The 26,988-nt window shown below is 45.3% G+C and overlaps 1 protein-coding gene across 1 annotated transcript; it reads right to left on the bottom strand.

The window, feature by feature from the left end:
* Positions 1 to 3,594: 3,594 nt before the first annotated feature.
* On the bottom strand, positions 3,595 to 24,476 carry LOC119378665 (monocarboxylate transporter 2; the record flags this gene model as incomplete). The annotated part of the gene is made up of 2 exons (XM_037647721.2): positions 23,972 to 24,476; positions 3,595 to 3,744 (listed from the first exon to the last, which is right to left on the bottom strand). Coding segments are annotated over exons 1-2 (588 nt in total), but the record flags the coding sequence as incomplete, so codon positions are not given.
* Between the last annotated feature and the right edge of the window lie 2,512 nt (positions 24,477 to 26,988).

Genomic DNA, 26,988 nt, shown 5'->3' with positions numbered 1-26,988 from the left:
CCTTAAATGCAGACATAAATGGTCTGTACAAAGCAGTTCAACCTCTCATTTCTAATGTTTCCTGTGGATACGGCGGATTAACAAGATCACACCTACTTTCAGTTGTTCCGTAATGACTTCAGCAGAAAATTGTGTCTCCTCCCTCATGAAGGTCGCCTAAGGCTTCACTTCTGTCGCTCGGTCAAACAGTTCTCCTGCTGTACCCATATTTTGATAACTGCGGAAAGCTGGCTGCAGGGAACACATTGTGTTGGAAATGTCCGGGCTACGAAAAAAAAGACAGGTCTCCAGAGAACACTGCATTTAACTCTCCAAGCACCAGAAGATCTCGGTAAAATACTTGCACGTATGTCTTCTCGTTCAGAGCAGCGTCATGTTAACAAGGTGCTTACTTTCTTCTTTAAAGACAAATAGCTTCTGATGATCGGCATGCCAGCCTACATCAAAATCATTCAATGTATTACCTGCGGTCACCTCGACCATTCATTTTGTTTTTTCTTTCAATTACAAATTGAGGTTCTACAAAAAGGAAATCATTATTGCAGAGGGGTATAGATCATGACGCAGCAAGAATATGCACTGGTGAGCTATCAGTACATCACGTCAAAATGTAGTGCAGGAACATCTACTGATATATAGGGTATCCACGACAACCGTGCTGCCCTAAAGTGATATAGCCGCAAACACGAAGAAATAGAACTTGATTTGGTACAGAGGATAAAGTCAAGAGAGATGAGAAGATGGGTTCTGTAGAACGTTGGCGAAAGCACAAGAAAAAATACCTTCAATTGAGAAAAGGTACATGAACTATTGTACTCTAAAATTTGGTTAGGGATATGTTTAGCGAATTGGCAGCGAATTAAAATAAGGATTACGAAAACAAACTATGACGAATAGAATTACTTTAAAGGCATTATCTTGCAGCCATGTGCGAACTAATATGCCAGTTAACTTATAATAGAATTTCAGGAATTGCGCACTTCAGTTGCTACATCGAAGCGGCTTCTTTTAACATCCTTTTCATGTTTCAGTACCCTTATCTCTTTCCTATGCAGTTCACGGCAGCCAACAACGCTCATCTTGGTTGCCCTCTCGGCTATATATATTTTATTTCTGTCTATCTGCTTATTTAGAAAGATATGGTGGACGACAGACCAGTTCTGTGCCAGACTGAATGACAAGGTTGATGAAGTGTGAAATTCACCCCAATTTTTATGCTCATTCTTTCGCGTACAATTTCGTGCATGTGTAATTTGAGCAGTAACGAAAATAATCTGTAGTAGCGCTAATAGAGTTCATGCATTCGTAGGCAGCTGAACATCGCACTGGCTTGCTCATCTTCGAGACCACGTTCTGGATACACAGTTGAACCGAATTGTAACTGTTCTAGAGAACCTTCTACAAGGGCGACAGATAGTAACAAAGAATCATAGAGCATGTAGGCAAAACAATATGCTACTTATTTAAGGGACTGTCTACCGTCTTTTTCTCGTTTTTCTGTTTTGTACCGCATTAGAAAGCATACCGCCTGTAATGTCCAACCTGGCAGCGGTTTCTCTGGAATGTGAGCAGAAATTTAAAAAACGGAATTTTTCGAAATGCATTCGGGCTTCTATTGGCGAGACACATGCCCCGAACACTGGTTGGTGGACGCGATGACGATTGTAGTGCCGGTAAAAAATAATTCCGACAGCACATGTGATTTCTGTAGCATTACTATATTTTCGCAGAACACTAATGTAAGGAATGTAACAGTCGTTTTCAGCATGCTAGCGGTTGAATGATGCCTTATTATACGATTACAGAACACTTGTTTTTCTATAATCGCAGTCTATGCGTTGATTTTAGCACTGCTGCCACAATCTAAGCCAAGTTGATTAATCAAAAACACACGGAAAATGCACGCCTTCGCAGCGCAGCATATGTGAGACATCCTACAAACAATACAGCGGCACAGTCGACCAGCGCGCAGGGCCGCATGGCATCGCCGATGAGTTGAAGGAGACGAAATCGAACACGGCGCCGCAAGCAGCGCCACCGGGCGCCTTTTTGGATGCGTGAGAAAAAAAGCAAAAATTACTCTCTCACGCAACTAAAAACTGCCTCAAGTGCGTAAAATACAATTTCTAGTTATACATGTCTGTTTTTAAGCAAAATGAGTCTGCCTGTGAGGGTTTCTTGTCCTAGCAGTATATTGACCACATCGCTGTTGGGTGACGCTAGCGGTCATTCTTTCACGATTTTCAACATCAGATTAAAAATATAATTCCTTTTTATGGGGCAAAACCGTGCTCGTTGCCGCATATGTGACAAACGATCTTCTCACTTAATTTTTTCCGAGTGGTAGACAGTCCCCTTAATACAACATCACTGGAAGCCGCATTTTACGCAGGCACGGTTGCACCTCCTTGACCCAACTTTAAGCCTTCGACTTCCACAAAACTCCGCTGAGGTTGCGCTACCATGCTGTATAGATTATGGTTGGGCGTCACGTTTACTATTTCGTATTCATTCCTCATAGGGATGGCCAGCGCCGCCTGTGAACGCTGCGGCGATAAAGAAATGATTCGACATGTTCTATGTGACTGTAGACAGTACAGCACACAGAGACAATCGCTTTGTGATGCTCTCAACAAGTTAGACGACCAACCTCTGTCCGAGCGAAGAATGCTACACCATCGTCGACACTTCATGTCGCTGAAGGATTCTGAACATGTGCTACTAGGCTTCCTGCGATCTAATGGCCTGTTTGAACGACTATAATTGGAACGTTCTCGTGCGTGTGCGTGATTGTGCTTTTTTTCTTGTTTATTTTTGTATTATCTGTCCTTGCTTTCATTCCAATCTCTTATTTGACACCGCTGTGCAGGGTAGCATACCGGATGCTATCGTCTGGCTAACCTTCCGGCCCTCCTCTGCTCTCTCTCTTAATAATGAAGAATGGGCTCCAGCATATTTTCTCTTAGCTGCCTCTGACATTGAATATTAGATATGAAGGTCTTCAGGGGTTACCTAATTTTTGCATCGTATGCGATTATGCATCAGACGATTTCTTTTCAATAACTGGTAATACTGACTTCTGATCATCAGAATCACTTACCGACCAGAAATGCCCAGGGCTGTGATAACCGCTACACCACTCCAGAAGGCTACTACTCCTCCGAGCACTACTGGCATTCGGTCGACTCCAAAATCTTTAGTGACTGAAGGGGCCAGCAGAGTGACTCTCCATACGTTACTGGCACCAAATAAGGCAGATGAAGCCAGCATGAGCGGGAAAGAGTCCAACCACACGATCAGTTCGAGCGCCAGTGACTGTAGACGGTATCCTAGGAACATCACGCTTTCTAGTGTCAAAAGTCCAGAGTCGATTACAAAGCCGCCTAGCGGTCTCGCCACAATGTCTGTCACTGCAAAAGCGTTTAGTAAAATCACGCCACTGGACGGCAGAATACCTTTTTCCATTGCAATATCCACCGATAACAAAAGAAATGCAGGTATCCCTAGAACAATGGTCGCGAAACATACAGCATTAACCGCAAACGGTATGCTGGTGAACTCTCTCAGAATTGTAGCAAAGCTTGTATTGCCCACATTGTTCTTGTTTGCTGATGTGCTGTTCGATTCTAGCGATGGGAGGCCGTTGAGGCAGGAGCTGCCGTTCTGCACGAAGGGCAGCTCTGTGAACTCTGTTTCGCGTGCTTTGCCAGGCGGTTTTTCAGTGTACTCGGGATCGTCGCAATCCTGCGTGCAATTTGCACGCAAGAGAAGTCTATTTGGAGTGGCCTCTGAGTCCATGTTGGGCTTTGTCACTGTCCTTGCCTTTGCCCATTCCGGGCTTCGGATGGCGAGAACAGGGGGTAATGAATTCAGGACCATACCACCGAGCAAGCGGAAAGTGCCATGTATCCCGCACGTAGCACGAAGAAGCTCAGCTAGCGGCCGTAAGTAGAAGGTGTTGATGCAAAGTAACGCACATGTGATGCTGCACGCTGCAGTCCGTCGTTTCTCGAAGTGTTGGGAAACAAGGACGTTAACGGCGGCATGAACGCCGCATGCCGCAGACCCTAAAAAATAAAAAAAAAACAAGATACATGAGAGGGATAAGATTCTTTAATGAAATGCCCGGAGAGGTTAGCCTGGTTTGTCGCCTGGCTTGCTACTCCAGGTGTCGGGTGATTATGGCATATACAATGATCACATATACACGATATACACACATAGCACATACAGTCACAACCACACATATATACATAAGAAGAGTCCTTCACAGGCTTTGGTGAAGCTGAGTGTTCCTCAAAAACGCCAACAGTGCTTTTGTGCTGCGCATCGCACAACTGCTTTCTTGCCACGGGCCGAGAAGGTGCCGCAGCTCCAAGCTCGAGCCGCGTTGCAAATGAAGGCCTCCTTCAGAACCTGTCGTTCTGCATTCTATAGGCTGTCAATACACGAAAGCGCTGTGTTGTTTAAAGCCTCCATATGACTGGAAAATGCTTGACACTTGAAACAATTTTTATATTTTTAGCAGGATAGGTATACGCATGCAAATATAAAACAGAAAATATATAGAAATATGAATGGCATATCATTAAATTTGTTCTCTTTGCGTTTCCTACATTCTATGCGCAAATATTTCATATTTTAATATCTACAAAACAGAGTATCGCGCATGTAAAGACTCTTCCGCAACCTTCTCACACGCTGAACCGTCGAAGCATAATTATGGCTAAGATGAACAAAATCAGGGTGTCACAAATTAGCGGGTTATAAAGCGCGCGCGAGGCCGCTTTCAAACTGCTACGAGACAGAACGGCGCGAACCGCTCGCCAAGAAGCGCGAAAAGACGAAAAAACAAGCATCAAAAGACGCCGGCGCGCCGCATCCTCCTCACCCAATCGAGCCAGGCGCAGACGACGCGATCAAACGCCCGGTAAATCCTGGATGTTTCTAGAAGGAACGGGGGACGCATCCGCGAGCGATGCCGCCGCGATTCGAACCTACGAGAAAGCTCTCGCCCTTCCCCAGGCTTACCTGTACTGCACGCCGAAGAAACATCCCGACGCTTCTAGAAACCGGGGGAGAAGGATAAAAGCGTGCAATCGACGACAGACAGGAGGGAGACAGTCAGCGAAGGAGCGAGCGAGTCAGTCCAGTCAGTCGTCCCGGTGATGGTGAAGTTATGCGAAGTGTGGCTCCGTTAGCCAAAGAAGACGTGTTTATGATGGTGTGCGGTCGGCCGATCGTCAATTTGGAAGAATTGGATGACGACGCCGTGTGAGCCGTGACAAGTCACGACGACGGTTGAGCTACGACGATCAACGCTGGAGCTGGCGTGAGTGTTTCCTTGAAGAGAAGCATTCGATTACCGTCCATGTATTGTGGACTGGATACGCCATTGTTTAGTCAGGACTTTAACGGTCATTGAATAGTTTAATGCATGTGATTGCATTTGTTGCGTGTGATCTGTTTGTTTAGCTCCCGTTGTGTAAATACCATCTGAGTTATATTGTGAAGTTGTAACTGGTACCAGCCGAGTGTGCACGTGTTTGTGTTATTTGTATTGCCTTAACTGAGAATATATTTCGTTTTCGTTTGTGTTATCGACTCTCGGCTCTGACTCGGTCTTTGGACAACAACCGGCGTCCGCTGGCGCACCAAAGGACCAACTCTAAATTGTCCGCGCTTTCGTGGTGCGTTTTCGGGGGGCCGTGACGCCAGCCCTTAGAATCCGCCCGGCGATTGCCGTCCCCATTAACGGGATTAGTGACACAGGGAGTGGATGGACTCTTTTGATATATGCTATAATATTCCGAAAATGAAGTGTGGTGAAAAGAGGTCGCGCTGTGCCGTCGAACTTTACGCCAAAAATTGTTCTAGAAGCTCGCAAGGCAGGTAGAAGAATGTACAATGAGGTTCAGAACGATGTAAATGCTCATAACGGCTGGGGCTTTAAAGTTGAATACCACAATATTTCTATGAGCATCATCAAAGTGGTGCACTCAGGTATAGTCTTGACCACCTGGGTTTCCTGACACTTTTAAATCTGTATACACGCGCCTGATGTCATTTTCAGCTTATAGGAATGCGGCCAGGGTTTCTGGGAAACAAACCCATGTCATTGAACTTCGACAAGACGAGTGTTACTTTGATCTATTACTATAATAAAGCGCGATTGTTAGACATAGTTACGTTGTGGTGCCATCTCGACTCTCCCCACACATTCAGCTAGAAATTCTGGCTCGTCTTCTTTCTTTACTCATAGCCAGAGTGCTTCTCCGCCCACTCCATAATTTCCCATGTTTTCGAACTTTTTTGAAAGTGTATCTAAGTCAGTTTATGCGCTTACCATAAAAAATTCCAAACAGGATATCTAAACAGAAGATACTGCCAGCGAAGAAGCAGCTGGAGACTGTGGCGCTTGCCGTGAATACGGAGACAAGCAACATCTCTCGACAGGAAAAACGACTGCAGAGGTATCCCATTATCGGACCTAAGAAGGAAGCCGTAAGAAATTTAGCAAGAAATATGTGATGGTTTGCTGAGGCAAGAAAATGTACTAACGCTCAAGGAATTTCCCCCTATCCCTCTTTTACCCAAACCACGCAGTTTTTAATTGGGAATTCATGATAAACCAAATTTTAACTTTGCTTAAATAGAAAAAAAAGACTGAATATTTGCTGAAAACAGAAAACACATATATTTTAAATAGCAAGCTTTCCATGAGCAAGATATGTGGCAAATTGGTGACTAATTATCACTACTCGTTGTACTCACGTATATAAAAATGCGGGCAGCTTGCACTATTCAAGGCTGGATTGACAGCGCAGCTTGTGGCCGACTTAGACTGTAAGCAAGGTCTTAATGAACATGGACCGAATTAGCATGGCATTATTTAACACTGTCTTAATAAACAATATGAACTTAAAAGCAATGTCTTAATTAGCGCGTTGTTAATTGCCGTGAATTTAATTAGTGTTGTAGTAATTATGAAGGTCCTCTATCTCCCTGTTCCTGTCTTTCTTTTTCTCTCCCAGTTTCTTTCTCCTCTTTCTCTGCCGCGTATCTTATCTGTGCTTGCGTTTCCTTTTCTTAAGATGGCACACGCATGGAAGAAGGAAAGAAGTGTTAATTTCAAGGGCTCGTTTTTATTTGTTATACACAATATTAATGAGAACTAACAGACAATAATGCCAAGGAAAGTATAGGGGATGTTTTTTTTAGTAATAAATGTAAGGTAATTGTGAAGAAAGAAAAGTGGACGAAAAGATGGCTTGCCGCGGGCAGGGACCGAACCTGCGACCTTCGAATAACGCGTCCGATGCTCTACCAACTGAGCTACCGCGGCGGCCATCCCCCCGCCCACTTTATAGGGTATATGTGTGCATTTAAACGTGGGAGTGTCAGTCAGCGCCGCCAGTAGCCATGACGGCGAGTGTGGAACACTCTTTTTTCTGCCTGTTGGCGTCACGTAGCACGTGAACTTATTACGAGCTGGCAGCTGACCAATAATCTCTCGCATACTACCTGAAAGCATCAAGTCTGCCAGAACGAGACCCTCGCTATGAATGAAGGAAAGAAGTGTTAATTTCAAGGGCTCGTTTTTCTTTGTTATACACAATATTAATGACAACTAACAGACAATAATGCCAAGGAAAGTATAGGGGATGTTTTTTTTAGTAATAAATGTAAGGTAATTGTGAAGAAAGAAAAGTGGACGAAAAGATAGCTTGCCGCGGGCAGGGACCGAACCTGCGGTCAGCTGCCAGCTGCCAGCTATTGGTCAGCTGCCAGCTCGTAATAGGTTCACGTGCTACGTGATGCCAACAGGCAGAAAAAAGAGTGTTCCACACTCGCCGTCATGGCTACTGGCGGCGCTGACTGACACTCCCACGTTTAAATGCACACATATACCCTATAAAGTGGACGGGGGGATGGCCGCCGCGGTAGCTCAGTTGGTAGAGCATCGGACGCGTTATTCGAAGGTGGCAGGTTCGGTCCCTGCCCGCGGCAAGCTATCTTTTCGTCCACTTTTCTTTCTTCACATTTACCTTACATTTATTACTAAAAAAAATCACGGCATATCCACGGAGTAAATGATGATGAGTGGGCGAAGCTGCGGAGGTTCTTCGGTAAACCGTGAAGCATCCGTGAATTCTACCCAGTACATCATCACCGACATGAGATCGGCCGCGTTTATACTAAAGGTTCGATGAGTTATGACGACTTGCAGCTCACTTTAATTTTACATGTACGCTGTGAATTTTCATTGTTTAGAAAAACATTGCTTTAGAAAACATCTGGCGTCTTTCGTTAAGCAGCTGGCGTCTTTTCGTTTTGCTTTAGAAACATCTGGCGTTCTTTCGTTTTGCTTTTACAAAACATCTGGCGTCTTTCGTTGGTTTATTTCATCAATCAACGGCGTTATGAACAAAATTTTTATTGTTTAGTCACGCACAGGAGAAATCTCACCAGGCACTACCTTGGAGGTAAACAATGGCTGCTAATGGGAATGAGAGACAGAAGAAGTCGGCTTTTAGCTAACACTTACACTTCTACTTCTACTAACCTTTCCTACTGGAACATGCCAATGGCTGCTAATGGGGAATGAGAGACAGAAGAATTCGGCTTTTAGTTAACGCGCACGCTGCGAATTTTTGATTGTTCAACAACGCAGAGGAAAAATCTCCCACCGGCACCACCTTGGATGTCAAAGCGTAAGACTGGTTACGCACTGCGACTACTACGACTACGACTACGAGGGACGAACGGGTGCCGCCTTAAGGAGCTTCGCCCCTAAAACATCCCCTATACTTTCCTTGGCATTATTGTCTGTTAGTTCTCATTAATATTGTGTATAACACACGCATGGAAGAAACGCCTGCGTTGCACATCCATCGTGTCACCATCAATAGATGTGCTGGCCGCAGGCCCTATTATCCGCCAAATAACAAGGCAATACAAAAAAAAAGATTTACGAGTATCCTCATTTCTCCAAAGTACGTCGCCAAGAGCAAAGTGTATATATTTATAGTCAATTATCAGATGGAGAAGAGGACGAAAAGAGAGTGTGCCAGCCGAGTTATAGCGTTGCACGCCCTCGGCTCAGCATTGTTTTCTGGTCACGCTAAACAACCGAACGGAAAGCTTAACCAGCTTCGCTGTTAGCAGCGCGACTGCGTGTCAATCTCAGCAGCCACGTTAGAGAAGAATCATGTGCGCTTGCATCGGTGACTGTAAGCAAGCGTGATTCCGAGACTCGAGAGCGCAACAGCAGAACTTCTAATCGTGGTCACATGCGGCCGATTAACTTCACCAGATTGGGAACGTCACGTGCGGCGCCATACCACCGCCAAAATTTGAATGCAATGAAAAGTTTTTGCCTGGCGTTGCAAATGTATGGCTACTTCGCCAGTCTTATTTGGCGGCCCGTGTCACTGGGGTGTCGGTAAATCACGTCATGCCACTTGTCAATTCTCGCTATTTTGTAGGCATCACTACTCTCAGAACGAGAGTCGACAGCCACGTGTCGCTCTACCAATGACGTTATAAGTGATGTTTCTGCCGAGACCATGGGCGTTCGCGCGGTTTATTTATTCAAGATGGAATCACACCAGCTTGCCCAGTTAAGCGTTTTAATCCAGACCATGGCCACTGGAAGTTCCGCTGCTACCCTCTTTAGTGAACGGAAACGCACTATACACAGTAATCATTCTCCAAAAGCACTGTCATCTGTGCAATGTTCAATTGGGCAACGCCTTGCTTTCACAAGCGCAAAGAGCTAGTCCTGCAGTAGTGGCGGCCGGGTGATATAACCAGCTGTGCAGTTCATTCGATAAATAGTCTACTTACTGAAAAAGCCCTCGAACATAACACTGCCTGTCCAGACCATGCCGCTCTCTCAAAACACACTCACCAATACAATGTTTTAGAAAACAAAATAAAGATGGATGCACGGTACCTGCCAAGAAAGACAGGCTCTGGCTCAGCACAAGTGGCCATGATGCGTCCTTCCGGCTAACACCGTAGGTACTGACGATGCCGTAGAAGAGTACACCCACCGAATGCTGCCCAGTGAGCACCGTGGTCAATGATACGCTTAAAAATACCGCAGTCACCCAACTGCGCCTCGAGTCCAGCCCGAAGGATGGGTCACGCTTCAATGCGACCATAGAAGAAGCCATGACTCCATCGGCTCGTACGCACTACAAGCACTTCGCTGCGACGTTTGTTGTATGGGCTGTGAATGTCTCTGAAAAAGGAATTAATGCTTTGTTACACATTGTAGTTTGGTGACCAGTCAGGTTACTCCGGCCAATGCACAATAACAGAATTTTTTTGCTGGGCTTCCTTCTCAATAATTTAGCTCATGATACTTTTACGCTTCACATACTAAAGTCGCATCTTCAACCAGGAAGACTGCATTCCGGTACTAGTATTGCAAGCTGATGGCGTACAATGTTTGATAATGGTGTGCTTTCAATGTTCCTGGCAGCTTGCTGTCCTTAACGTCAGTATCCATTGCATGGTTGTTGCTGTCCTTTATTTTGTCCTCTTTTGTCTAATAAATAAAGTAAACATCGAATGTGAAAGCTAGCAGCCTAAAAGTTAAGCGCAGCAATAATTCAGGTATATCGAGTTTCAGCGGCCTTGCATCTTCATTTTCACACATTTTTTTTATTAATATACAAATCGACATTCGTGCTTCGGCAATTGCAAGTCAGTTCTGCGGAATCCCGCAAGGTGGCGGAAAGGTCAAGAGAGGGAAAATAGACAACCACCCGTTTGTAGCACGAAGCCACACGGAAATCCATACGGATTCGGCAATGCGTAGTTCAATAAAATCAACTTGTCCTGACTTTACTTGTATATTATTATGCGCCACTCTAAACCATCCACTTTGAAAATATTCAAAAGAAAGTTTTCTGTCCAGCACAAAGCTTGAGGAATGTGTTGATAAATCATTCAGTGGCTGGTTGCAATAAATACACCATATCATCAGTACGTCAGTAATCAAAACTCTCACAAAAAATAATTGGAGGTACGCTTCAACGTCACCTTTAAGAGTTGAACGCGCGAACGATGTCCGGCCTGATGCTCATAGCGCTCTGTTTCGCTTGTCATTATGGTCAATCGCCAAGCCAGCCAGCTACACACAAACACACACACACACACACAGACAGAGGACATACCTATAGTAAATGTAAAGGTTTCCGCCCTCTTAACAGCAGTTTTATGACCACAGTGTACCCACTACTTGCGTAAGAGAATGCGCGCACTTATGTATGTGCCCGTAGTGATAAGTGGCATGCTTTAAACCATTACCAATTACGTGCGTGATACTTTTTCGACGTTTCTATGCACGCTGTACCTGTTCTTAACAGAATGCGCACCGTAATGTGTGTGCCTTTTGAAATGGGTAGCCGGCTTTAAACCACAAACCCTTTATTCAATTCATACGGCGTGACGCCCGATGGCAATGTACGCTTGTACCAAGTTTTACTGCGATAATAAATCTCGTACTGTGGCGTGTACACACAGGACGCCTATGTTTGTGAAGAATGAACGTTACTTTCTGTGCAGTTCGAAGCACTGGCATGGCCCTGTGGTAGAACACCTGCTTGCCACACCAAAGGCCCCGGTTCTATTCTATCTGAGGTACATCATTTTTTATTATTTGCATCTGTGGCGATTTTATTGCTCACAACCAACGACCCCGACGCTCACACCGCAATTTCTGCAAAACGAGCTCTTTAACGCTATCGCGTTAAAGTAATGATGCAAATGAACTTACATACGACATGGCCTGTATAATAAAGTAATCTAGGTGTAGTTCAAAATTATATATCTCTGTAGAATGTAGGTGTACATGTAGATGCGCATGCATTGCAGTTACTGTGCCGGTTTGGGTTGGGGATATTGGCGGCGAGGAGTTACGAAGTCGCCCTCTATCGGACGCGCCTCGATTGCGTGGTAGGTAGGATACCGCCGGTGCGCTCCCCCTAGGTTTTGCTATCGGCGCTCTACAAAAACACCTCGCGGAAGCCCTCCAGGGCATTTCTGTAAGTACTTTCGAAAGGAACTGCGTTTTTTACTGTCCAAATAATCATGTCCGACGAACTGAACGCACAAGATAGTTTACAGTCGCTGTCTCTTTGCAGAAAACCGAGCACCCGCTTCACGCGGTCACCGCATTGGAGACCCCTGAACCGGCCTCTTGCGTGAAAGGTAGTCACTCGCTGTGTGTAAACTATGTTAAATATCTCGTTAGAGTAGACTGCCTGTATAACCAAACGGAGCATAACAGAAAGAAGCCTCAAGACAGCGATCGCACGGCTTCGGGACGACTGACGGTGCCTCTGCATGTATGAGCGTCTGCACGTATATCTTCGTACTGATGGTTTCGCTTTCGCTACGAGCTCGTTTTGGCACCGCGCTGTGAACTTTAGGCCGCAAATATGAGAATTTGTGAGTACACAAAGAACTACTGTTGCGCGGACGCTATCAGAGCAGTTTTAAAAACAATTTCGTTACAACTACGGCTTCGGTGCGCATGGCAACTTTGTGATGTGCCGTCCCGACGATTCAGTGTTTTTTTTTTTTCGGTGTCGTATGCTGCTGCAATAAAAACCGTGATAGCCGGCAGGAAAGGCTTCCCTCAGTCAGTTTTTTTAGAGACATTTTCACTTCTTCCACCATATGTTCCGCTTGCTTATTTGTTGCCAGATGATATGGAGCTGATGTTATGTACTTGAACATAATCAGTCTGAAGAAGTGTTGCATATCGGACGAAACGAATGCTGTTCCGTTATCGGTAACTATAATTTGCGGTGTGCCAAAAGTGGCGAAAAGTGACCGTAGCACATCCGTTGCAGCGGAAGTAGACTGTGACGGAACTTGTCTTACTTCTAACCACTTGGAGTAAGCATCCACTGCTATTAAAAAGCTCTTATTGTTCACCGGCCTTGCGAAGTCAACATGAACGACCTTTCATGGTTCATATGGACGGGGCGATTCCGGAATCGCAACAGCGGAAGGAAGACGGCTGTGCATTTGACACGTCTCGCATGATCGCACATGATCGCAAGTCGCCATCGCGTAAAGCGATGCCGACTGTCGACATCGCGTAAAGCGACGCGACACCCAAGTCGTTGTCGACACCCAAGTCGACATCGCGTAAAGCGACGCGACACCCAAGAATCTTGGGTGTCGCGTCTTCAGCCAGGTCGATGCACACAGGTGGGCCTGAATGTCCAGTGAGATCGCCGTCGAGCACCGCCGAGAACTTGGCTAAGGTGTCTTCCATGGTTGTTCGCGTGAGATTGTTGACCTCATGCATCGTCTATCCCAGTTTTTCGAACCAATTTCTTCCTAACCAATTGGCTCCAACTCCTCCAGCCACGAGCAAAGGTAGCTGGGCTTTGATTTTTTTGAAGGAAACCTGGATGAGCACGGATCCCATGATGTCTAGGCATTTTCCCGACCACGTCCGTAGAGCAAGCTTACGTTCTCTTAACACCGGGGTATCCTGAGGCCAGAGGCGAGAAAAAGTCGCTCCACTTATGATAGAGAACGCCACTCCCGAGTCGCCACTCCTCTCCCTTCCCCCTCTCCACTTCCCCTCCCTCTCTACCCCTCTCCACTCCCACTCTGAAACGCGGGCTCGACATGCCGAAACGCTGCTTCACATCGCCTCTCTCGAATCGCCCCTCTCCTGCGCAACGCCTCAATGAGCGCCAGCTCACGCGCGTCCCCTCCCCCTCTCTCTCCTCCTACGCTCCCCCCCCTCGCGCGGCTGACGACCGCGTTCCCCGCTTGCCCTGTGAGAATTAACGGCAAGGCTAGAGGGAAGACACGACGCGCGTAGGGCTCCTGTTCGCGTTCCACGACGCGAGGTCGGTAGCATGCCCAACGAAAGCCAACGGAACGCGATCGTGCAAGTGCTCCGGCTTCGCATCGCCTCATGGTCCCATTTAGCGGGAGATGGTTTAATTTTTAAATGACTCTTGCCTGTTATTTCCTTCCTGCAGGTTTCGCACGAACACAAGCCACTATTTTTCAAGGCAGACGTTACAGTGCCGCAAAGAGTTACATCAGGCCTCTTTTCAAGAAGCGCGCGAACTTGCATCCTTCACTTCGGAGCCATGCTGTTAAGGTGAGAGAAATGTAGTGTGTTGGGGGTGTGCAATTGCGAAATTTTCAACTTCGAAGCGAATTCGAATAATGAGAACCAAGGGCGGAGCGCACCGAATATTTTTTCGAATGTTTACGAATGAAAACAGCACGACTACTGATAACTAAAAAAATTATTTTTTTTCGCCAACAAGACATGAAAAAGCCAACTAGTGTGGCCGCAAATAAAGCACAGAAAAATTATGCATCGCACAGCACTAATGCTTGACATTACCAGAGCTGAAGTTATACAGTGTTGTCATAAAAGAAGGATAGTGAATCGGTACATTCAGGGAGCAGCGACGCCTCTGAGCATGTCACAATCCCTACAAGCACAGAAAATATCCGCACAATATAGGCGCACGTGTGCCGATCTGTTTTAAGCATGCTACCTCAGTTGGGAGGAGAAACGGCAACTGATAAGTGCAATATTCATTGCAGGTGCTTCATTGAATGTAAACCGAGATTAATGCAGGGTTCCCTTATTTCTAGGCGCGTCTTTTTCGTTTGACAGTGACTTACTATGTGTCTCTGTGGTTTTGCTTCAGTATAATTCCAGCACAACTTTGAAATGACGTGCGCTTCCACATACGCAGTACCACACATTCGCAACTACGCCACAGCACTGGTACACGTTTTCCAAGGTGCCCTAAGGGTCTGATGTGGCTATTGAAACCAGTTTATCTCCTTGTACATCATATTTTACAATTCTTAGCACAGATATGCTATTATTTGTGCTGATTTCAAATTACTTGTTATATTTACGGAGTGAATGCCTTTAGGACTTCCACTCTAGCTTACGAAAATTTGTTGCTAGACAAATTACGCTAACGCTTTATGCTCCTATTTTCCAAGGGGCGCTCCAATACCGTAAGGCTATTATTTGTTATTAAGGCATTATTTCTGTGTGCGTTGCATGTACATTAGTATGCAAGCCATTTTCCGGTAATGTTCTGGTAAATACCGGTAATCACATAAATTTTTAAAGCAAGGCAGCGGGAACAAATAGTTTTATTGTACTTCTAAATACCCCTGTACTTACATGCGGCAAATAGAATTAATTTATCGTGACTTCCTAGTGAATAGGAAGGACGAATGAAGGCAACACGCAACAACACAAGCCGAGAAATCTGGCTATTTGCACATTCTGGCAGATGTTTTCGCAAAATTGCTGGCAACGCTCAAAATCTACATGACTAGCCTTCTTGCATGATTGGTGACTTTTGTGTGTGCTATTTTAGCAATTGTTCGCGCTAAACATCCCACAACCACGATATGATTACGCGGGACGCCGTAGTGGAGGGCTACGGAAATTTAGACCACCTGGGGGTCTTTAACGTGCACCTAAATCTAAGTACACGGGCCTCGAGCACTTTCGCGTCTATCGAAATGCAGGGCAGTGAGGCTGCAGTTTATACAAAAATGTCAGCTAACGTTGTCGCTAGCAACGCGGCCTTTCCCGTATCCCATGTATGGGCCATTTCTGAAGGGGATTTGTCGTCGGGATCCAGACATCGATACCGATCGCCAGAACGACTAAAATCTGGACGCCTGTTCTAAAACATTGCGATTTTACTTCACGCGGTTATGTTTCAAAAAGTTGGATTCCGCACGGGGTGCCCCACACACAAAAAAATGTTTGAGACTCCTGCTGTAATCGATATTACCGTCGATAGTGCCGCAAAACCTTGGGCTGCATGCATCTTGGTAATTCAGTGATTAAAACATTAAACCCCTGTCTCTTCGAACGTTTTGTTCTTCTGAAGTTTTTCCGTCAGGTCCTATTATTTGAAAAATACTCACTATTTTTATTAATATTTGAGTACCGAACTGAATGGAACACTACTCGACTCGTAATTTCCGAATATTCGCACAGCCCTACAGATTAGTCATCAATGTCCGCTCACTGAAGCTCGAGTTACAACAATGGGGTATATTAAAAATAAAATGTGGCTCTTTTTCTCTAAAAGAGCCGAGTACACTCTAACTGAGAGAAGCACTAGGTCACACGTAGCCTGAAAAAAGTGGCGTGTCGTTTCAACGTGCTGTTGGTTTTTTGGCCCCCCAAGAAGCTTGCTCAGCTCAGCCGTCGCGCCACTTGTGCAGACAGAAATGGGGGCTGTAAAAAGAACCATAAAAAACGTTGTGTTCGGTGTACCAACAATGCCATGTACGCGATTATACTGTCCGGCGGCGAACTATACATCCGCCGGACGGGGCATGCCCTAAAGACCGACTCGGTGAGTACGCCAGAATTCTGACTAATAAGAATCTTGTTGAACAGTGAATGGCGTGTTCCAATGCCGAACCACACTTAGGCGCGCCGAAATCCTATGCCGTAGTAAGCAAAAAACAGCTCGTGACACATCACAGTCATGTTTTATTAAGAAAGGAGGTAAGGAATCTACAAGCGACACATCGATTGCGCTGCACAACGTTGAAATGATATTCCTGTCGCGCCTGGTTTCATAACCTCATGTTTGATCCTCTCCATTTTTCGTTGTGACGGTGCGCCTGCGCAGCTTGTGGGTATATAAACGTGTGGATCTGTATTCAATAAAATCAGTTGTCACTGGCGCCTGTGTTCGTCCATTCCTTGCCATTGGGCTACTTACGATGAGATTGAGGTCCAAACACAAACTCGCCCAACACTCAACTCTATTAAAATGACATAGAGTTCGTGTGCGGAAACGACATTAGCGTAACTGTCACAGGGCGTTTTTACAGAAATCTGTATTGTGTAAAGGAGAAAACACCTTCCAGGAGTGACGCCGTCCTCGACGCTACAGAGTCTTCATCGTCCGGACCTTGACGACGAATGATGGCATAATGGGTGTTTCCCTACTTTCCGAAAGTTACGGTGGTTTGTGGCTTAGTCGGTACCTTGCATGTGTAGTTGTATCACTTGCCCCAAGATAGTCTACAAGGAACTCTGGAAAGGCAGCTCTTTCAGCTTTCGCTGTGACTCTGCTACGTGCATTGCACAGGCCTGGCGATTTTACGAAGCGGGAGATCGAGGGACTGTGCCCAATTCAAAAAGAAAAAAAAAAGACGCCAGGCCTTCGTGAAACACGCAGCCTAGTCGCATCGATAGCTAAAGGAGCGGCCTAGTTGCAAGGTACTTTCTACGCCATGAATTACCATAATGTTTCCGAAGTAGGGAAGCACCCACTATGCCATTCTTCTACATACTGGAGAAGCGTGGTACCCACTACACATCTACAAGGCATTAGGTACATAGCAGGACGTTTTCTTGAAATAGTTGGTTCATGACTTCAAGAGGAAGTACTGTAGCACAGAACGATACAAGAACAGACAAGGAACACAGGACTAGCATCCATTCCGTGTCTGTCCTTGTGTAGTTTTGCGCGCAAGACGCTACAGACATTATGCGCATTTCACTGATGCTGTGACTGATGACGATAGATAATTATTTGTGAGCATTTTGTAATGGGTGGGAAGCTTTACACCACCACTCTTTACGAAATTCGCATTGTGCAGTACCTGGCTTTTATTTTACTCTTCTGTCACGCTATATTAGATATGTTAACACTATTCCTTGCCCGACATGACAGCTGTATAGGGTCTTATTGCGAAGCAGTTTCGAGCACCGGCCTGGTTATGAGGTAGAACAATCGATCGCCGCGCAGAAGGCCTGGGTTCAAGTACCCCTCGATTCTGAATATTTTTTCTCATTGCGTGTGATAGCAGTTACGGACACCGGCGGCGGCGACGGACAACTACGCCACCGAAATCGCTTCCTTTTTTGATCACACAACAGCTTTATCTGCAAAAAACGGTCGCAGTTTCGGCACAAAAGCGCAGCAATGAATGCGATAGCAGCAAATTAGAATGTCACACGCAGAACGGCTAGCAGCGCGATACACGCAGCGCCCCTAAAAACGCGAAGGACGCAGGAAAACAACGCATACAGGATGAACGCACACTAACAATGGTCACGGCTCTACACTTGCAGCGCGCTGCTCAAACACAAGGAAGGACGCTCGAAAAGAACGCACAAAACGGAAAGGCGAGCTAGTTCGTACTGATTCATACTGGCGTATTAGTCGCGCTAAAAAAGACTAAGACAATAAAGTGAACACCAGAAGCCCTTACTCACAACTGAAAGTTTTATTGCTCGAACAGAAAATATGTATCTAAACTTGATACTCGACTAATTCCCGCGCATGCGTATTGTGGCGCAACTATCACGCTAGTATGAAGGACGCACAGGTATACACAGGACAAGCGCGAACAAAGAACTGTCACATTTGTTACTTCGTGTTTGAGCAGTGCGCTACACCCCAACGCTCTTAGACATCTTATTTTTTTCTTGAAAAGTGCGGTGCGTGCAGTGATCGCTCCGCGTCTCCTACTTCGCGGTGGCGTTCGACGCACTGTTTACCCGGCGTTTCACATTGCGAGTGTCGTGGGTACAAAAATGGGCCACTTTTGAGTGCGCATCTCAAGGGCAGTTTTCACATTGAAGCAAAATATAGGAGGTTGCTTTAAAGCGCGCCCTTCGGGCAATCTCGCTGTTGATACTGCACACGCTGACGCACCAACGAGCCTGTAAATCTTGTATAGAATTAGCTCGCCGTTAGTACTCCAAAGAACGGATGGCGGGTGGCCTCGTTGTCTAGCGTGCTGCGCTGCGTAGCGAGGGTTGCAGTTTCGAAACTCGGTGGCGCGCTTCCGAATTTCTTCCTCCTATTGTATTTTGTTACTGGATTTTATTTATATATACATACCCGAGAGATGACGTCCACGGCAACGACGATATCCATGTAATTGCTATCGCAATAAAAAGGGTATGGTTTGTCTTTGCAAAATATTCGAGAATCGAAATGAAATGAGAAAGGGACACAGAAAGGTAAATTCTAATGCGCCCTCCTTGGTGCATCCCTTTTCATCATCTCTATAGCTGCATTTCCCAGAGCACGGCCGCCGCTCCCGCCGCAGCACTCGCGCTTCTGCGGCCGGTTTCCTGCAGTTCTCTAGCCGCCGTTTCGTAGCCTCCATAGCATCCCTGATGGGTGGTTCCCTGGTTTTGCGGAAGCGGAGCGCAATTCACAGAGGACTGCTGTTATCAGGCCTCGGAAAATCTCAAGTTCCAGCCATCGCCGAAGGGGGGCGAAAAAATCGACCCCGTCGCAGCTAAAGAAAAACCATAGTGGCTTCGTTCAAATCCTGCCCTCGGCGACGCCAAAACACTCGCTAGAGGCGCCGTGATAAAAGCCATATTTAAGAGAAATACAGCTATCATTTCCGCAAAAAAGTGCTTTTTCTTGCGTGACTGAAAGTAATGTTTGACTTTTTTGCAAGCTCTTGTGAGGAGTAAATTTGTTGTTTAGTGACTGAAAAATATGGACTGCCACGTGACTTCTACCCTATATTCCTCGACAGAAACGTTTTGGCGCGAGATTTTCGGTCCCGGTGGCACGTATGGTCATGACTTTGTAAGCTGCGGTACAAACTTTGTAAGCCGTGGTCAAATGCTTATGGTGTTCGCCTGCTAACCCGAAAGTCGTGACTAAATCCCGCCTGAGGAGGCCGCATTTAGATAAAGGCAAAACTCTGCAGGTTTGTGTATGCTCTATAAGTTCACACTGAAGACCTCCAGGTGGTCGAAATTGCAGGAGCCCTCAACTACGGTGTCCCTTATAATGACTTCGTGGTTTTGGAACGTAAAACCCTAGAAATTATTACTTTACTTTGTTAGCTGTAACAATGAAGTATGAACAGCATTGTAGGGCAACATGAGTTTAAGTGTTATTAAAGCGGTAGGTTGAAGTGGTGTTTGCTGGCCAAAATTGACATTAAATTTGTCGAGCGACAGGCGTATAAGTTTCTGGGGTCTTACGAGCCCAAACAAGGCCGGCGTAGTGGAGGGCTCCCAAAATTTCAACCATAAAGGGTTTTTTATCGTGCACTAGCGCATGCACACGTGTCCCTGACGTTTCGCCTCCATCGTAATGCGAAGGCTTAGTAGTGTGGTAAACTCTACGTAGAGTTGGGTCGGTCAACAGGGCAGCTCTTGGCTGAGCCCCACAAAAACGCTGTCGTCGTCGTCCAATCGATGTCATTTTGTTGCCCGTGCCAGAGCGACATATCCATGCCCGTGACCATACCAAAATGGCAAGCGGGTTCTGCTATACACATGCTCATTACTTAAACGTAGAAATCTGCAAAAACGTCTCTAATGGTCGGCAACACCCAGCTGTCCCTCCCCCACTATCAAGCACCTGAATGCAACTTGCTTTACTTTATTAGGGGTGATTTTGTATATTTAATGACTGGCAGGTATGTATGCCATGTTAGGGAAGATGCAATGTAGCCTAATGGGGGTTATGTCTTGACACGAATCATCGAATAAATAAATATAACCGTAATTAATAAACTTCGCCATGTGTTCTTGAATATTACGACAGTCTGCGTGCCGTTTTTATTTTTCAGGTTAAGGAGTGTAACGGTGGTGTGTCCATGTGCAGCTGACGTTCCACAAGGTCGAGGTACAGCGGCAGCTGTGATTTGGCATATTTGACAATGTGACCGCCGTTGAATACTGGGCATCGCCATGGCAACGCTGCATATCTCTGCCTTGTCGCTCACCGCTGACGGCCGGCGCGCGGTAAAGAGCAAGCGGACCGTCGCTCTGGTTTGATTTACCTACAGTTTCAGTGCCTATAGCGAGAGCAGTGACAAATGGTCGGCGATTTTGCGCTGTGCTACAATCGTGCGTTACATTTTCCGCATATTCTGCCAACGAAGTTACACGCAGATTCAACTGTCTCGTATCGACCACTCTCCATGCACTTAAATAACGCGCTGCAGTAACGGCCACTTCAAAGATAAACATTCTGTAGATACAAAAAACTAACAATAAGTGAATGAAAAGGTCAGACTATTCTCAGCTTCTCTCTCCTTTCGATTTCACACTCATAACGGACGAGCACACTGCCCAATGCCAATGCAGGACTGTTCAATATTTATGAAATAACATAAAATCTACGTTAATATATAGAGAACATCACATACTGTTTTAGAAAGTATTGGTTTTTTTGAAACTTAAGGTATAGAACGTCACGAAAAAGACAACTAAATAGCAACGCAAGTTCTACAAAAATTCAAAGCATTAAGGGGAGAGTACACTTACTGATTCTATATATAGCACCCCATCCCTCAAGTCTCTCATGTATATGTTAAACACAACAAAACTGCATATAGCATAGCCATTTTTACTGTACACCATAAATATTACAGGCGGCATCGGGGAATCAGAATAATAGTCACGGCTGAAATTAGAGTACGAAGTTTCATGCCCCGATTTACAATTGATTTTCTGTGACACCAACCGGCAAACTCCTACAGATATAGGCTCAGGTGTGTAGAGCTGGCTGTTCTCGTCTTTTCACGTAGATCTGTACAATCCAGGCGACGGCGAAGAAGGCATTCATCCCGGCCATGAAGTGAAGAAGGCCATCGTACGTTTTCACTGTGTCACGCCAATATCCTGGAAAATATTGTAATGGATCGCTTGTAAAATAGTATTGGTAATGCTGCTTTACCTTAAAAGCACAGAAACAAAGTGTGCATCAAAAGGCACTCGTCGATTTTAATGCAGGAAGCTCTATAGAAGTACGAGAAATATAACCTGTTTAACCTGTTATGGTGATTTCGCGATATACCGAATTTCAGCGTGAATTCGAAATGGATGATAAGGCAAGAGAATTCTTAATTTAGACGCCATGTGGGACCATATGGAAAAACAGACTATACCAGTGTTCTGCCATTTCTGACTTGGGATGTAAGTGCACTGATCATGGCGCTTCCAAGAAGCGTGAATGATTCAGTACACACGAGCCACTACATTCGTTCAGGGGCCGGCATTTAGAGCACCACACCTGAAATATTCAATTTTGTGCATACTGCTATTCAATTAGAGACAATTTAAATTGGGAAGTCTGGGTTTTTGTGCAAAAAGATGAAAAAGCCGTTTTAGCAAAAGCGCTCATACGCAAAATAGATTGCACGCCAAAGCTAACTAAAGGGAATTGTTTTTTTTAGGCACAATCTGAAATTCGCACATAGTGCAGCGACATTGGCTGAGACAAAATGTTCATATTCGTATCTCCCATACGAGCAAGTCTAACTGCAATCCAAATGCTTTTTTAGGCAGAAATAAATCTAGCTTGCCACAGGTTAATTCTTATGGGTATCATTTGCTTCAGGTATACTTTATTATGTACATATTAAACCTTTCATATTTACATATGTAACCTTCCGCCATAGACGGTGAAGAAAGCTAAAGTATGCTGGAAGGAAACGAATCTTGTTAACACGTATTACTTTCGCGTTAGGCAGGCAGCGTATAACTTCAAGCACTTGAGAGGCTGCCACTCGTCCCATATCTATTCATCTTATGGAACCTGGATGCTGAATTAGGCCTATAAAGTATTTCTGGCGAAAAACCACATTAGCCTATGATTAGGTGAAATAAGAAAACTGAATAAGAGATTTTTGCCTATTATTTTTAATGGTGTCAATTATATCAATAAATTATTTCTTTTGGAAGGCGGCTATCAAAGGACAAAACTGGATTCACCAGAACGGAACTCGCACCTCCATATCTCGCGATATCAAATACATCAGAAGACACTGTAATAAACGCTTCAGCGTTCAAAGTTCAGTAAAAAAGTAACAATTCCCTCTGGTATACAAGACTAATACTTCAACTAAACAACCTAACATGCAAAAGAATATTAAGAACTATGGCGGGATTTAAAACTATATTTTTCAGTGATATCGCATTACTGCGAGCGGAAAATAGCAAGAACGCATAGTTGTGCCATAAAAGTATTGGTACGTTAACGTTTTTTTAATTACAACAACGCATTAATATGTAGCGCCAATAACAATATCTTACAAAAATTTAGTGTCGGCAATCCTACCAAGTCATAACGGCTATGTGTCTATTTTCGGTAGAGAGCATCGTTAAGTGACGACTTCTGTGGTTGAGCCACTGAACAATTTCACAGCCATAGCTCTGTTTCCGCTCCAAAGTATTCCACATACACGAGCGGTCAATTACGATACACATCCATGCCTTTCACATTTGGGCACCCAGTGGTGCGACTCAAACGCCACCACTTCATTTTGTCCCCCATTACTTCGATGACACATACCAGCACATACAATATCGCTCCCACATTTCGGGTTGAGCGAGATTAACACAGAACTGAAGAACACGAGAAATGCCGTGAAATTTGACTGCAATAAGGAACAAAAATCAAACGCAAATTTCCTGGGGCCCCAAATGTTCGAAATATAATCAGATTTATAGAGCTTCTTTGAATTTAAAACGCCACGTGCAGTTCAGCTGAGACTAGTGTCACGCTCTATTACTGAACAAAAGAATTCGCACGTCATTCCTTGTGAAGGTTTCCGAAAAAATTTTGCTACGCGTCTTCGCTCAATCGTGCCAGATTTTTTTTCAGAAATGCTTACACAGTAGTTGTTAATTTTTTTAAGAACTGCAGCAAAACTAAGCAAAATTAAGCAATACGGACATTGCACTTACGTTTATTAGCATTAATGAGAACGAAGTTACGATGTTGAACTTCCCGAGACAGTTGCCATCATAGGTAACCCGATCAAGGGTGACGAAGCAACAAAATCTTTTATAGCGTGAATCATATACAGAAGTGTTTCTTGCGACAAATTGCCTCTGGTAGTCACTTTTTCGGTATGTTTGTTGGACGAGTGCTTGTACGTTCCATTTCTTTTGCACCTTACGCATTACAATCGCTTGAAGTGTCACAATTTTAAAGAAAAGCGCACACGTACCCACTAGAAGGGGCCTTGTGAGGAGCGCGAGTCCATTGCAGAAGGTCACTACGCCCATCATAATTGGCAGTGCCTCCACTCCAAAGTCCTTCACAAGGCACGGCGCTAGGAGTGTGAACCTGCACCCGTTACTGACGCCATATATTGCCCCAGACGCCAGCATGAGTGGAAATGCTTTGAGAATGGCAAGGAGCTCGCAGGCGACGAATTGAAGAAGGAAGCCCAGAAACATCACGGCTTCCAGGGACAATATCTTGAAGTCAACAAGAAGGCCACTGGTTGGCCTCATGCAAATATCGGCGGCAGCGAAAACGTTCAGAAGGAACACTGCCTTAGAAGGCTCGACTCCCCTGTCAGTCGCGAGGTCTACTGCTAACATGATAAACGTTGCCATACCGAATGCCACAACTGAAAACGATAATGCAATCACCACGAATTTCGCAGTGGCGAATTTTTTCAGCACACTCGGGGAACTTTGTTTTCGTATGTGGCTTCTTTGTAGGTAATCTGTTAGTGGTTTTCGCGATTGAAGGAGCTGCACGTGTCGTTCAAATAGGGCTTCTGCGAGCTTCACGTCGATGTTGTTATCCACACACTCTCCCGTACCATTAGAAGATAAATTTTGGTGATCACTGTCAATGGTGGCGTGATTGTTGCTTTTTTCTGCGAGCGTCGCTTCGTGGAATTCGTTGCGTGCTCTAATGGAAGGAGTGGTTTCACGTCGCAGCCATTCGGGACTGCGGAGGGTGAAAACTGGCGGGAATGCATTCAGCATTACTCCACCCAACAACAAGAATGTGCCGTTGATGCCGTAGGTAGAGCGACATAGCTCAGCCAGGTATGGAACGTAAAGCATGCTGGTTCCGCTGAGCGTAAAGATGAGACTAATGGCCGTAGCGCGCCGTGCCTCGAAATACTGGGAGACAAGAACAGTGGCCCCGACGAAGACGCCGCCCACAGACATTCCTGAAAAGTAAAAATTGTTGTGAGTACAGAATACAAGAGTAGCATTCAGTAGTAAAAGAAATCTGGAGTTAGAAATTTGCGCTAAAAGGACTGCGCGTTGCCCAGAAGCAGGAATTGGCTAGTAAACCTTATGAAACGCGGCATCCTTGTTCGTTGTTAAGGATAGGACCTGGAGATTCTACAGGCATTTGTAAATAAGTCTCACTAGGTGTCCTTAACGTGATAACTTAACGTGATAAACACCTGGCGTGAACAATGGCGAATGTCTATTAACACTGGCAAATCTGTGTCAATGACGGTGACAAGAAAGAAGAACCCATCAGAATTTACTTACTCACTTGGTAACACTAAATTAACTAAAGTCCATAAACACAAATATCTAGGACTAACTGTTACATCCGACCTCAGGTGGAACACACACACTGCCAACATCTCCTCAAAAGCCACCCGTGAGTTGTTCTTTCTTCAAAGGTCCCTGAAGTCTGCTCCCATCCATGTCAAACTCCACAGTTATGTAACCTTTTTGCGGCCAGTACTAGAATATGCTAACACTGTTTGGTTCTCTCATATCAACTACAACTACAAAAAAAATGCCAGGCCTGCGCGGAAAGCGCAGCACAGTCACAGCGAAAGCAGGAAGAGCGGCATTTTTAGAGCCCGTTCTAAACTCTCTTGGGGCTACTAATACAAGTACACTAGCAAGGTCCTCACTACGCCATAAATCACAATATTTGTGAAATTGGGAAGCACCTACAACGCGATTATTCGTCATTGTGCGCAGAAGCGAGGTTCCAGCTACACATATGTAAGGCATTATGTGCACCTTGTTTACGTGACGACTGATGTCGATGAAGAACTGTGGCTCAGCCCTTCGTAATGGGCTGGAAGCTTTAAACGGCTCACCAGTTACGTAATTCGCATTGTGTGACGCCCGGTCGCTATTTAACTCTCCCACCATGCAATATAACATATATTGACGTGAGAAAGAGAGACAGAGAGAGGGGGTAAGAACTTTGTTGAGACCCTGAGGAAATGGATGATGGGCTCATGGGCTTCCTTGGCAACCAATGCAAGTGCACTTGCGAGGAACCCACTACGCTATAAATCATAATTTCTGTGAAGTAGGGCAGCAGCCACTATGCCATTTTTCGTCATTCAACGGAGAGCCGTGGTACCCGCTAAAAACATGTAAGGCATCATGCGCACTTTGTTGATGTTGTGCCTGATGACGATGAAGAATTATTGCAGAGCCCCTTGTAGTGGGTTGGAAGCGTCCAACAGCCCACTCGTTGCGCAATTCGCATTGTGTGACGCCTGGTTACAGAATTCGCGTTGCGTGGTGCGTGGTTGTTATTTCACTCTTCTACCACAGTAAATTACATATGTTAACGTGGTTGTTTCTGGACATGAGACCTGTATAGCGTCGTTTTGCAAGGCAGTTCCAAGCACCGGCATGGCTCTGAGGTACAACACTGGGCTCCCACGCAGAGGACCCAGGTTCGAACCCCGTTCCATCCTGGAAATTTTTTCTTATTTCGTTTTTTTTTCTTATTTCGAGCGATAGTGGTTACGGACACCGGCGGCGGCGGCGGCGGCGGCGGCGGACAACTACGCCACCAAAAACGGCCGTTGAAATGATCTCATAACAGCTTTCGCTGTAAAAGTTAAAGAAAGACGATACGGTTCATTTGTAACAGATACAAACGTACTGAATCGCCCACTTAATTTCTGGAATCATCCGGTCTAGACAAACTGACAGTCAGAGCAAAACAAGCTCGTTTAAAATTTATGCATAACCTTCTGCACAACCGCTTTAACATGAATTCTTCAAGTTACGTCAACTTCTCTAGGTCCCGGATATCACGTAATAAACAGGATAAAACTTTACATGAATTTTTGCAACTCTAACACATTTAAATACTCATTTTCCTAGTGCAGTTAGGGAGTGGAACCTCATTGACCCAAAAATAGCAAGCATTGAACCGCCGTCAACCTGTTGTTGCGCGA

Source organism: Rhipicephalus sanguineus, unplaced genomic scaffold (assembly GCF_013339695.2).
Source record: "Rhipicephalus sanguineus isolate Rsan-2018 unplaced genomic scaffold, BIME_Rsan_1.4 Seq92, whole genome shotgun sequence".
NCBI classification, from domain to species: Eukaryota; Metazoa; Arthropoda; class Arachnida; order Ixodida; family Ixodidae; genus Rhipicephalus; species Rhipicephalus sanguineus.
This window is presented reverse-complemented; position numbering and strand designations above follow the sequence as displayed.